Source organism: Motacilla alba, chromosome 4 (assembly GCF_015832195.1).
Source record: "Motacilla alba alba isolate MOTALB_02 chromosome 4, Motacilla_alba_V1.0_pri, whole genome shotgun sequence".
Classification (NCBI taxonomy): domain Eukaryota; kingdom Metazoa; phylum Chordata; class Aves; order Passeriformes; family Motacillidae; genus Motacilla; species Motacilla alba.
Genome location: NC_052019.1, coordinates 49,061,768 through 49,074,295, shown reverse-complemented (window position 1 = coordinate 49,074,295; position 12,528 = coordinate 49,061,768). Strand labels below are relative to the sequence as shown.

Here is a 12,528-nt window from a genome sequence, read left to right as displayed (position 1 = left end):
CTTAAATAACATCAGCCTTTCACGTGCCCTGCTAAAGACATCTTCAGCACACGACACAGCAGGTTCAGTTAGGAAGAGTGTAACTTTACAGGACAAAGGCCTGTGCCCTTTCACTACATGGTATTACTGACTGCAGTACTCTTAGGCTGGGTTTCAAGATGCCCCAAGCCCAGCAGGAGGGTCTGCCGGTGACATGCTCTTGGAACAATTTCAAGAGCTGCACAGTGGAGACCAGATTTTCCAGATAATGAAAAAGAGGCAAATCAGTCTTGACATAACATTTATTGAGTATTTCCACTCTAGTAGATGAAAAGTCTGTACAAAACCAAACATTTCCTTTACTTAAACCAATCTAAAAACAGTCAGCTCAATTACAACCCACTACAAACACAATAGCTTCTTTGAAGCCATGGTAACACTTAAATATGGTTAAGACTTCAACGCAGAAATTTGGTTTGTTAGAAAGCTCAAGCGAGCTTTAGCTTCTCAAAGTTAAAAAAAGGCAAAATTGTGTTTCACAGATACAGTCCACTGGAATCACCAACACTGGACAAATTAAGTACTTCCGAGTCCTGAGATAACAAGGAATCCTGGTATCCTTTAGACAGTCTTCTGCTGTCCTTTCTTGCCAATGAGGGACTTGTGGATATGTGGTATTACACCTAAAAAAGAACAATAGTTAAGACCATGCAATTTCTCTTCAACAACTTTCCTAAACTTCATGCTTCAAATAAAATGACAACACTAACAAACTTCCAAGTCTGTGACAGTTCATGCCACCCAAGCACCCATAAACAGCAAGCACTGACATACCACCACCAGCAATTGTTGCCTTGATCAGAGAATCCAGCTCTTCATCTCCTCTAATGGCAAGCTGCAGGTGACGGGGAGTGATACGTTTCACCTTCAAGTCTTTGGATGCATTTCCCGCCAGCTCAAGGACCTGAGACAAGACCATTTTTCAACAATTACACAATCAAGGGAGACCAATGGCACAGTCTTAGCTGTTCAATTCTCTGTTCCAAATACTGCTAGTGACAACAAGACAGCAAACAATATCTCTTTTCAAGGGGTTCCTCCTTTAGAGCTAGGCATTTAGTTTTCCCAATGACAGAGTAAGTGCTATACAGTAAATATGACACACTGTAATGGCCCATTTTAAGTTATTTCACACACTGCATTTTTCCTACAAGGCACACTGCAGGATTTGCATGAAATGCAGAGTTATATTTCATGGTCTTTTGCTCTCTGGGAGACTTTAAAGGGTCTCAAAGCACACAAGGAGTTTGCAACCCAGTCCAAACTGTCCAATACAGTAGGTGCTGGTCGTTATGCCTTTTGGGCCTTGACCAACTTGCTCGCACCCCTTGCAGGCACTTTACCTCAGCTGTCAGGTACTCCAGGATTGCAGCACTATACACAGCAGCTGTGGCTCCTACACGCCCGTGGCTGGTTGTCCTGGACTTCAGGTGCCTATGGATGCGGCCAACAGGGAACTGGAAAATAACAGAAGTGTGAACAGGCTGTGACGACAAAGGCTCTGCACAAAACCACATTGTGGGTAGCAGAATGCCAGTGGCACAAGCACGGGCTGCATTTCAGAACTTGAGAACCCAGTTAACACACTGCACGCCAAACTCACATCAGCAACTTTCACGATTCCCAGCGCAAGTTGTAGCAACAGCCACAAGGGAATTACTTTCCTCCCTGCACAGATATGCAAAGGTCTAAAACCGGCCGGGTATGCGAATATCTGGTTTACGATCCTTACATCATTCCAGACAAGAGCCAGAGAGCAGAGTGTGAAAGTTTCACACTGTACAAACAAATCAACAGATGGAAGGCCAGCCTGACTTTCACTCACCCACACCCCAGCCCCTGCTCACCTGCAATCCAGCCCGTTGGGAACGGGACACTGCTTTGGTCTTGGTCTTCCCAGAGTCCTTCCCAGCTTTCCCACCAGCCTGGCAATGCCAAAAGAGCAGACGCTGACGTCTCCCATCGCGCATGCGCCCGCCTCTCCACTACCCCCCCCCCCCCGCGCCACCCGCGCGGCAGCGAGGCGCGTGCGCGCCGCCCGCCGCACCGCGCGGCACAGGCCGCTCCCCGCGCGCATGCGCGGCCCCCGCTCCCCGTTCCCGGGGCGCCACTGCGCGTGCGACCATCCCCCCCCACCCGCCCCCGCCCTCCCCCCACGGAGCCAGAGCGCGTTCCCCCCCACCATCAGCAGCACGGAACCGGCCCGGCCCCAGCCACCGCCGCCCGCCCCCCGAGCGCCCCCGCGGTTCCTCACCATAGCGAACCGGAGCGCAGTGCCGCGCAGGGGAAGGCTGAAGCAGAAAGCGTCCCGCACACACCGAGCCCGGGCGATAACACCGACCTGTCCCGACCCGCCGCGATTCAAACTGCGCCCACTCCCGCCTTCCCCCGGCCCTTTATATCCGCACCGCGCGGCCGCATCCGGGAACCCCGGCCTCGCCGCCAGCCAATGGCCGCGGGCGGGGCGGCCGCTCTGCCCCAGCGACAACCAATGGCGAGCTGGGGCGGGGCCGGCCGCGCGACGCGGGGAGCGGGAGAGGCCCCGCCTCCGCGCCCGGACACGGGGGGGAGGCGGTGCGGGTGTCTCGGCCGTGTCGCCCGCGGGGTGAGGGTTTCTTTCGGCCCGGCGCCGGCCGCCTGCTCTGGGTATGGGGCTCCGTGGGGTCACCGGCGGGAGAGATCCTGCCCAGAGTCGCTCCACTCATTTTGGCGGGGCTCCGTATCGCCAGGTCCCGCTCCGAGCCTCGCCTGTGTGCTCAGATGGCTCCAGAGCCGCCGCACTGCCGGCGAAGCTTTCTGTCCACAATGGAGTTAATTGGCTTTGTGTGCAGAGCGCCTCAGGAGCAGCGGGAAGGAGATTATGTGCCGGGTTTGGGATGAGGAGCTATTGCACTGCGTTAGCGAGGACACGAGGCTGCTCAGGGGCGTCGAATAAGGCTCGCATCAACTCCTCGAGATTCCGGGCGTGGAGAAGTGCCAACGACTACACACGTGCTCTGATTTTTATTTTTACCTCTATTGTAATACGTAGGGCCACCCAGCCTCAGACCCCTTTGTGTCCCTGGATGTTTTACAAAGTACAGTTGACAGCAGTTTATCATTAATTCTGTTCCAAGTGTAACAATTAATGTAGTGCAAATTTCCTCACCTTGGGCTCTTTGAATCCCTGCCTGTGTTTCCCCAAAATAAAGCCTTAACCTGCTTGTTTTTTCAGGGTGCCATTTTCAGTATGTTAACCATTGAACCTCAGAGCTCAGCTGACAGTGTTCTTGGTTAATCCTATATTTTCAGCTTCAAAAAAGTAACAATTCACAGTGCTCTTCCAGAACGCTGTAAGTCTGTGTTATCTGAGAGATTTGCAGTTCATCTGTGAGCATGCAATGAGCTCAGGGAGAAACCTTGGCCTTTAGATGGCTGAATAGCTCTTCAGAGGGAAGACGAGCTGGATCTGTCATGCACTTTAGCAACCTGATCACAAGCCCACCACCTGGGTAGGTGTAGCTTGTAGTTCCTCTGCCTTGATATTGAAGGGTCCTGAGCACAATGAATACTCTTACAGCCAGACCTTAAACTGGAGGTAGAGCTGACAGCATAAAGTTCTCATGAGGATGCTCTCCACACCATAACTTTTCCCCTTTATTCAGGTCTACAACAACCAAAGTACTCGGAGCTGTAAGACAGGAGGATATGTCCCGATCCCCAGAGCTTCACTTAAAGGTCTTTTTAAGCTGTTCACACAAGTAGTAAAGATTTAAAACTTTGTGGCTCTTCCTCTCCAATGTCTGACTGCAAGTACTTGGTCCCCTGGCTATGAAGGACCCTTTGAATCGCTGCACGGCCTAAGGCCACATCATCAGTGCCTGCAGCACCCTGTTTCAGCTCGGGCTTCTCGAACCAGCTGCTATCGCCTCCGGGTGGGGAGACCTACTTCCAGGCACATTCACAGAGAGGCAGGACTGAATTGAGAGCAGACACTCCCACATGCAGGGATCTGGCAGTTTGTTTTTATGTAACTGTCTGGTGCTTCTGTCTGTTTGAAGCATCAGTTGTTTATACTCTCCTTCAACAAGAAAAAAAGATAAGAGGGTTTGAAGGATTTTGGGAGGCGGGGGTTAAGTTTAAAAACAAACCTCAAGGTTTTACGAAAGCCTGCAGAACTTAGGATTTCATTCAACATGCTGTTTAAAAACTATTTGTTCAAAATCAAGGATCCATGGGCCCTTTACCTTGCAGGAAAAGAGAACCAAGTTGCAGGCCGTAATACCCCTGTAGAACACCATTCAATATGTAGGAAGAAACAAACAAAAAAATTTTCTCTTTGGTTTCTGTCCACGGAAGTGCTAGGAAGAGGAACAAAAAGGCCTCCTAATCAGATGGAGATATCCCTGCCACAGACATTCCCTGTTTCACACATGAACTTTCCACATGGCTCACTTTGGCTGCCTGGAGCTCCTTACAGCTGGCATTACCAGGCAAGGCAGCCTAACACCAAAGGTGAAGCCAAAGCAAGGGTATATATTTACCATACAGGTCAGGTTAGGGACATGTCAGGTAGAGTACATGAAACCAGCCTCAGATCACCTCATGCCAGCTAACAAGACACTGTCACGAGCACAACCCGAACTCCCCTCTCTGCTATTTAAAGAGATGAATTGAAACAAACTTAGGTACTCAGGAACAATCCCAAAGCAACTTAAGACCCAGTTGTGAGCACAAATAACTCAGTCCCACAATCCCACATGCACAAAAGGAGCCAAAGGGAGCACTTACCACCTCCATGTTCCTAATGATATTTATAATGATATTTGTACTGAAAGCCTATCCCCAGGTGTCTTACCTTTGAAGGCCACAGTGGTGAAAGGGTTTGCATCATTTACTCAGTCCTTGCGCCCCTGCTTTTTTACTGTGAGGTTTTTCTGGTGCTTCTCATTGTTGATGTTGAGTGGGCCCTGCAGCGCTGTCTGTGCTGGGCAGGCTGTGCCTGAGCTGCTTCCGCTGCAGTCCATCACACACAGCCCAGCATTCAGCCTGCTTCTGCCTTGTCCTGGACCACTTCCCACCTGCCCTGGGAAGCTGGATGGCTTTGCTGATGCCCTGCCTGAGCCGGCTTGGGGCAGCTCCTTGCTGAGAGGCCGTCAGCCTCGCAGTGGGAGCTGCTGGGTAAAGGTTACCTCTGCCTTGGAGACAGAGCGGTACCTGAAGGAGCTTCAACTGCCCACCTGTGTTCTCAGAGCTTTAGGAGAATTGGGGTGTAGTGTTGCTTTTTTTTCTACTCTGCCTACTACTTGATATTATTTCCTTATTATTTCTGATTGCCTCAAAAATATAAACAAATTCTCTAAAGCAGGTACTACTTCTCCCTACTCAGTAAGTACGGGGCTGTGAACATGATAACACTTGGACTTCCATGAATTAATTTTTTGCAGGATTTTAGTTTCTGCAGAAGTGGTGGAGATCATCTTTAGTGGGCTGATGAAGCATTCCCAGAAAGCTCGTTGTGCCACAGCCTCCAGAACGTTACAGTTTTTGCATCCTGCATAGGTTTAAGTGGGAGATACATGTCGAGGTGCTCAGCTCTGCCATGGTATTCCCAGGATACCAGTCTGGATATCTGTGGAACTTCAAGAGCCAGGCAGCAGAGAGCATTTGAGAAATTAATTTTTTTAGGTGACAGCTAAGCAGTTCAGTTTTTAGTACACAGTTTTTAGTCAGATGTTTTAGTATGCTGAACTTTGAACCAACTCTCCTTAGGTGAGTAATATAGTTCGTACGGGGTTTTTTTTAGACACCACTTAAATTATTCAGGCTCTAGTTTTTGTGATATGAGTTCCCGTATGACTTGTGTTTGCCCCCAGAGTTTTTTCCCCTTGCAGAGGGCTTCCCTTGTACCCTTTTCCAGGATCTCTATCAAATAGCAGGGTTCTGCTCTGCTGGGTCTCCCCACTGGCTGCTGTATTTGGGTTCAGGAAAATCCCACCCTCTGCGGCTGCACTGCTGTATTGTTCGTAGTGATCAATGGATTCAATTGTTCAGCTTAACAGATATATCTATTAATCTGTTATCTCTAAACAGCTTCACACCTCATAGGAATGAGATGTGGTGTGAGATATGTGGTGAAGGGATCACCATGGGCATGATGACTGCCCTTGGGGTGATAGGTTATCTTATCTATAGGTTGTAGGTGATTCTCATCGCTGCAATCCAGCTGGAAGAGGGAGTAGCACAGGTATTGCAGTCCTGTTCTGCCCTTGCCGAAGACATACAGCCTTCATAATCTCTCTTTTTGTAACTCTCAATATTGCTAATTTAGGTATAAAGTGTCTACCCTTCCCCTTTGTGATAGCAGCTAACAGAATATTTGACTACATTCTCACTTCCAGTTCTCCAAAAAATGTGATTTGGTATTTGAAATCCTCTGTGGCAGAGTTTGAGAATACTACCACTTTGCAGACAAGTCAAAGGGTTTACTCCTCTCTCCTTCCCCAAAGCTGGGATGCCTCTTTGGTAAGATTTGCACCTCTAGAACATACCTGGAAACACTTGTACACAGTAGTATATGTTTATATTTTGCACATCTAGCGAATCCATCACTGCCAATCTGTAAGCATCTACAATCTGTTGTTCCAATAAACTGCACTTTTGGTGTGTCTGTGTTTGTGCAAGTTCTTCTGAACTCAACCAGACTACAATGTCTCATTGGTAAGCTGCACTATTTCTGAATTTCTGGTTGTGAATGAGACCCACTGTATTGATGCCTCTGGGATCTTACTGAATGCAGCTGAACTTACAGTGCTGAATTGTTTATAATAAAAAAAAAAAATAAAATAAACCTAGCTGCACCCAGACCCTCTGAGCACCAACTGGAAAGCAGGAGGGTTTATTTTCTGATAAATGTCTATACTTGTAACAAGATACAAGTCTCTATAATAGTTCTGCAGGTAACACTTGCATACTGATTTCAGAAAGACTTGAACTACCCCTAAAACCACACTGCTGTTCATGGTACACCCTTGTATTTGCTATTAATAATGTCACAATGACTAGTCTGTATCGATTTTTATCTTGTTCCTGTTTAGCCAGCTCTGAAAGGAAACCACAGCTAGTTGGGCAAGGTGAAATGAGAGTCTGTCAGAGATGGTGGCAGCCAGAACTCCTTAACCTCATCCTTCCCACTGTCTTACGCAGAAACTTACCCCTCAACACTATTTTGCTTTTTGCTTTGGTCCTCCCCCTTCCTCCTATCTGAGCTCTGTTCAATGTACTAATTGAAGCTATATTTACATGATATTTTGTGTTGGCTACAAAGTCATTTGCAAGCACTTACTCCAATTGTGTTCAAGTTGGGGAGCTCTCAGGTGAATCTAGTTTGCCTTGTGATACCTATGTCCCGAGGGCATTGTAGTCAAATAGGCTTTTGCCAGCTATAGGAAATTCTTTATACCAGTTTCTTTGCCTAAGAAAACAACTTGGAAAACATGAAAAAAAAAATAAGGAAGAAAATTGCATTTTCCTGAAGGTGGCTTTTTCCAAGTTCTCAAACAAAATGCTCCCTTGCAGGAGCTGAAAATGGTTCTACACAACTTGCTCCGTAAAAATGAAAGGAAAAAAGAAATTGCACCTGCTCTTTGGAAGTCTGGAGAGAAAATTGAGGGGCTTAACCCTTTCCTTGCTGAAGTCATTGCAAGTAGAAGAAGTACCAACTCTTCTTAGGTAGTAGGAGGCAGCTGCTACAGTTATCATTTCTTCCTCAAGGTGTAAGTTGGGTTTTGCAGAGAAGTAACTGAAGATCACAACTGGAATGAGATCCTGTACCACACCTAACTTGTGGCACAGACAGCCTAGCCCTCACCGAATAGTACATAATTAATAATAACATGTTCTCCTTTTTAGTCATCTGCAACAAAGAACTGCAAGCTCCAGGGCCTGTTTTCTACTGAGAACTTACCAGTTACACAGAGTGAGTCGAGGTGTCAGCACAAATTCACTGGATTCTGTGCTTTTCAGCATGGCCCTGGCAGTGGGGGACCCTCACTACCAAGAAGACCAGATGGAAGGGAGAAACCAGATGTCATCGGGACCCCTGGAAGGGTGATACCTTTCTACCTAATCCCTGTCATTCCCTCCCTTCCTTCCTCCCTCTTTTACTGTTAAATAAAACATGTCAATGTTTTGGCACCAACATCTAACCTTATTTGGTTTTAATCACATTTTTGGGTGTATTTCAAACCTTTCTGGATTTGATCCTCTTTTTTTCACTGAGACCTCATTTCCTCTGCTCTTCTGTGTTTAAACCCGATTGTAATTTTCCTCTCTAGTTTAAAATAAAAAAAACACAGTAGAAAGTTGCACTGCCCTAAGGATGCCATTTTCGCCCTTGTGGCAGCAGCAGCAGCAGGAGCAATCATAACACCAGGCCAAGACCAGAACCCTCACAGGAGGACAAGAGCACCCCAAAAAGGTAGGGACGACACGTGCAGGCTGCACTGACAAGCAGGGGCTGGGGGCTGAGGGTTACACACCGGGGGTTTGGGGTTACAGGACACAGCAGCCGGTCTGGGTACAGACAGGGCAGATAGTTAAGGACCAGGCTCCAGAGCCAGGGGTCAAAAACTGGGGGCCAAGGAGGATAAGAGATAAAGGGTAAGGTCAAGCGTCAAAGGTGAGGGGTCAGAGGTCAAGGGGGGATAGAATTGTTAGTAACATACCTTTACAAACAACAGCAAGATTAATTCAGGAGTTCACTTCTGCCAAAATTTGGGATTATAGCTAAGGCCGTCTCATTTCCAAGAGCAGTAAGTCCCAGCAAGCTTGGTTTTGTTTTGGTTTGGTTTTTTTTATTTATCTTTAAAAGTTAGTAATTGTGCCTAAAGAAGAAGAAAAAAAGGCAAGTAGGTAAGTAGATTCTTCACTTTGTTTCATCTCTTCTTACTGTTTGCTGCAGTGAAGGGCCTTTTGTGCTGGACTTGTTTTGGAAATTTCCAAGTCTCCTTAATGCAGAGGTTTGCACTTGGAAGCATTTGATCTTGCAGTATGACTATTACTGCCCAATTAAATTTGATATACTGTGAAAATGACTCACACTTTGACCAGGGCTATAAAGATGAATCTCTTCAACTGTAAAGGGGCTGGGACTGACCAAATGAAATTGTCCCAATGGTGGCAGCATAACATAAGAAATAAAATACCAAAATATGAAGGGTTTCTTCTTAAGTAAGGCTTTTTAGGCTGAGTCATCATCACCAAAGTGGTATCCTTGTTTTCTGGGGTTGGGGTTGCCATTAAAACCAAAGCACAGCACCTCTCCCGCTGTAAAATTGGAAAGAAAAACATTTTATTTTTTGTGGTCAGGAGACCAGACAAGGTCAGCATTTCATGCAAGATGTACCTTGTCTGGCTGCCATCTGGTTAAGATCCTTTGCTAAGACTTCAGAGCAGGAAAGATAAAATGCTTTAGAGATCTTGTGTTAAAAATGTTTTTTTTTTTTTCTTAGATGTGAAAGCAAAACAAAATCTAGCTTGTGAAATTCACTAGGTGAAGTTACTGCCAATGAATAGAGGCATAATTGTGCAGCTATAAAATGATTGACTTTAAAAAGTGAGCTCTTTTCTAGCTTAAAAAAACCCTCCCATCCTGTCAAATTTTGAGGGGGGGGAATTGTATGTCCTAATAACTTTAGATTATACATAATTTGCATCTTTTATAATTTTCTCACCTGGGCCTGGGCCTGCATAGTCTTGCATTTGTCCCAAATCCATGCATGTAAAAAGCAGAAAAAAAATGTAAACAAGTTTGTCAAATACAATGATTTATTGATAAGGCCTTGCAATGCCTGGGAGCATTGTGAAAGAAGAGAAATATTCAGCACAGGGAGAGTTAAACATTGATGGTTTGAAAGGCTTTCGTGAGGAGCATCTTTTCTGTGACTCTTCAAGGGGATGTGCATCCATCCCTCTTATCTTAGTGAAGCAGCTGGGCTGCTGCTGCTGTAAATCAGGAGCAAAACCAAGGGCTGGTGATGGGTAAGAGTTATGGCAGGGCAGTGGTGGTGCCTGGTGAGAGGGAGAGAGCAGCTTAAAACGAGGTGCTCGGAGTTCCTGTGGGAGGGAGAGATGGGGGACACGAAGCCTGCAGCGCGGTGGCGGCGGCAGGGAAGGGGCAGAGCTGATACCCGTGGGGCAAATCCTTCTCTGGGGGGTGGGAACCCCCACCCCCCGAGCTTGGCGTGGAGCAGCTGGGAGGTAAGCGTGGGGATGGGCTCAGGGTGGGAGTGCTGGCTGCAGGTGTTATGTCACAGCCGGCCTCTGAAAGCCACTGGTGCCAGAGTGGGTCAAAGCCACAGGAGCTGCTTGCTCCCAACAGCCTCTCCAAATTGCAAGGCTGGCAATGTCTTTCTCTTGGGGAGCAGAGGCTTTTGCTAGCACACAGTAGTGTGGTATCTTCAAACGCAGTGATTATGGGTGGGATTTTCAGGCATTCCTCTTGGTCATCATTTTGGTCCTGTTCACCTGGCTTTGGCACAGGGGTGATGTATAGGAACCGGGTTGCATAAATACATATGCACAGCTTGATTTGTCTCCCCCACTGCCTGGTTCCCCAGCAGAGCCCCAACAACAGCACTGGGCTTCCCCATGCTTTAGAGCAGCCCCAAGGATGTAGGGTTCCAAGCATGCAAAGCAGTTTCTGATGAGTCACCACAGAAAAGGGTGTGATGAGCAACTGAGAGCTGCCACCCAAGACTACAAAGGTTGTTTCAGGGCAGTGATCCACTTCACATCTGTACATGCAGTGCAACAGGCTCCCCATTTGAAGTAGACTAATATTTGTTGCCCAGCTGGGGTCCCTGAGGAGCTCTTGGTGCCTGTAGTCCCTGCTGCTGGCTGTGAGGGCAAAGGGCTGCAGAAGGAAGAAGCCCAGGGGACTTCCATCTCCTTCCTTCATTCTTTCTCCAGGCAGACCTTACTTCAAAGCGACCTCCCATCCACCAGCAGCTGCATTTCCCTCCTCTCTTGGTCTTGGAAACACTTAAAATAACACAATATTTACCTGAACTCAGAACGGTGGAGGACAAAGGAGTATTTTTGCTAATGTCTCTGCTTGTGTACAACTTGATGTAGATGCTTGTAGATGTATTTTCAGATGGTGGGCAGCCAAGCAACAGCTGTTTGTGATACCACCTTCTGGAGCTGGGATCAGTGCACTCCAGCACGTTGTGCACTTGCCTTTTGCCATGCATAGGTCTCCTTTTTTTCTTGCTGTTTAGGAAAAAAAAAATAGAAAAAAACCCCCACACAATCACAAAACCACAACCTCTCCCAAACAATCAAACAAATCAGATTAGGGGTGCTCAGTGACCGATTTCTAAGGGAACTCCCTGTGAAATGTGAACTTACCATACATGTCAGTGGCTACACAACTGCAAAAAGCTGAAGGCCTCCCCTCAAAAAACATCTCGGGACAAAAAGTGAACATCCAGAAGTTCCTGCACCACCTCCCTCAGAGGAGCCAGGCACAGCATCTCTGCAGTACTGAGGGTGGAGGCTGCCAGCAGGGCATGGCTGATCATTATGGACATTGTTGTGGAAAGGTGGTGTCCCACAGAGAGAATATATTCCCTGTGACCTTGCTTCTGACCATGTCCTTTCCCCTTTCACCTTCTTGGTCATTTGTTTGCTGTCACATGTATTGGATGTTCCAGACTTGTAATAGGAGCAGCTCCTCCAAAACACTACATTTCCTACTCCTTTCCTGAGGCTTCAGGCAACCTGTCATGGAGCACAAAGCAGACACCACAGCTGTGAGCACCTTGCAGGTCACACACCTGCACCTATAAAAGCACTGCCACTGCCCCTTGCAGTATGGTGCACTCTATCTCCTGCAGCCACATGAAACATTCCCTGAGGTGTTCCAGCCCCAGCCACTGCAACAGTGACAAAACAGCACAGTAACAGCCCACGGCCCCTGTGTGAAACCAGTTCCCCCATCTCACTCATCAGCTTTTGCACTGCTTCAGAAGCACTGTCCTACTCTTCAGCTTCATCTGCACTCAGTTTTGCCTGAGCTGGACCTTTAACATCAGCCACGTCTCCAGCAAGAAGCACTTTTTTTTGCCAGGAGTATCATTTCCTCCTCTTAAATAAGATCAAAAGCTTTCAACAATAACCAGTTTGATCTGTGACTTGCATTTCCTCTGGGACTTGCCACTGGCTTACAGGGATTTACATAGCCATCAGCACTTTCAGAACAGCATCACACAGGCTGAATGGGGGAATGTGTGTATGTGTGTGTGTCCAAGTTTCCTACATCCCTAAACTTATCAGTCAGAAAATCGAATGTTGGGGTATTTGCATGTCATTATTGCTTACCTATTTTATCATTTAGCCTAATTAGCTAACTAGGCTCATTTAATCCTCAGCATTCACTAATCCCAATTAGAGACGGGACCAAACCAGGACCTGGGTCCCAATTAGGAGATAACAAGCTCTTGGCAA

At 47.2% G+C, this 12,528-nt stretch overlaps 1 protein-coding gene across 2 annotated transcripts; it reads right to left on the bottom strand.

Annotated features, from left to right (window-relative positions):
- Positions 1-263: 263 nt before the first annotated feature.
- On the bottom strand, positions 264-2,470 carry LOC119700159 (histone H2A.Z). 2 transcript variants are annotated; one of them, XM_038134692.1, is made up of 5 exons: positions 2,294-2,470; positions 1,887-1,964; positions 1,383-1,496; positions 814-943; positions 264-662 (listed from the first exon to the last, which is right to left on the bottom strand). In XM_038134692.1, the coding sequence occupies exons 1-5, from the start codon at positions 2,294-2,296 to the stop codon at positions 601-603; spliced, it is 387 nt and encodes a 128-aa protein (XP_037990620.1). In that variant the 5' UTR covers positions 2,297-2,470; the 3' UTR covers positions 264-600. The 2 variants fall into 2 exon arrangements, with proteins under 2 accessions (XP_037990620.1, XP_037990619.1); XM_038134691.1 differs by lacking the exon at positions 2,294-2,470 and having other exon boundaries at positions 1,887-2,024.
- Positions 2,471-12,528: the final 10,058 nt, after the last annotated feature.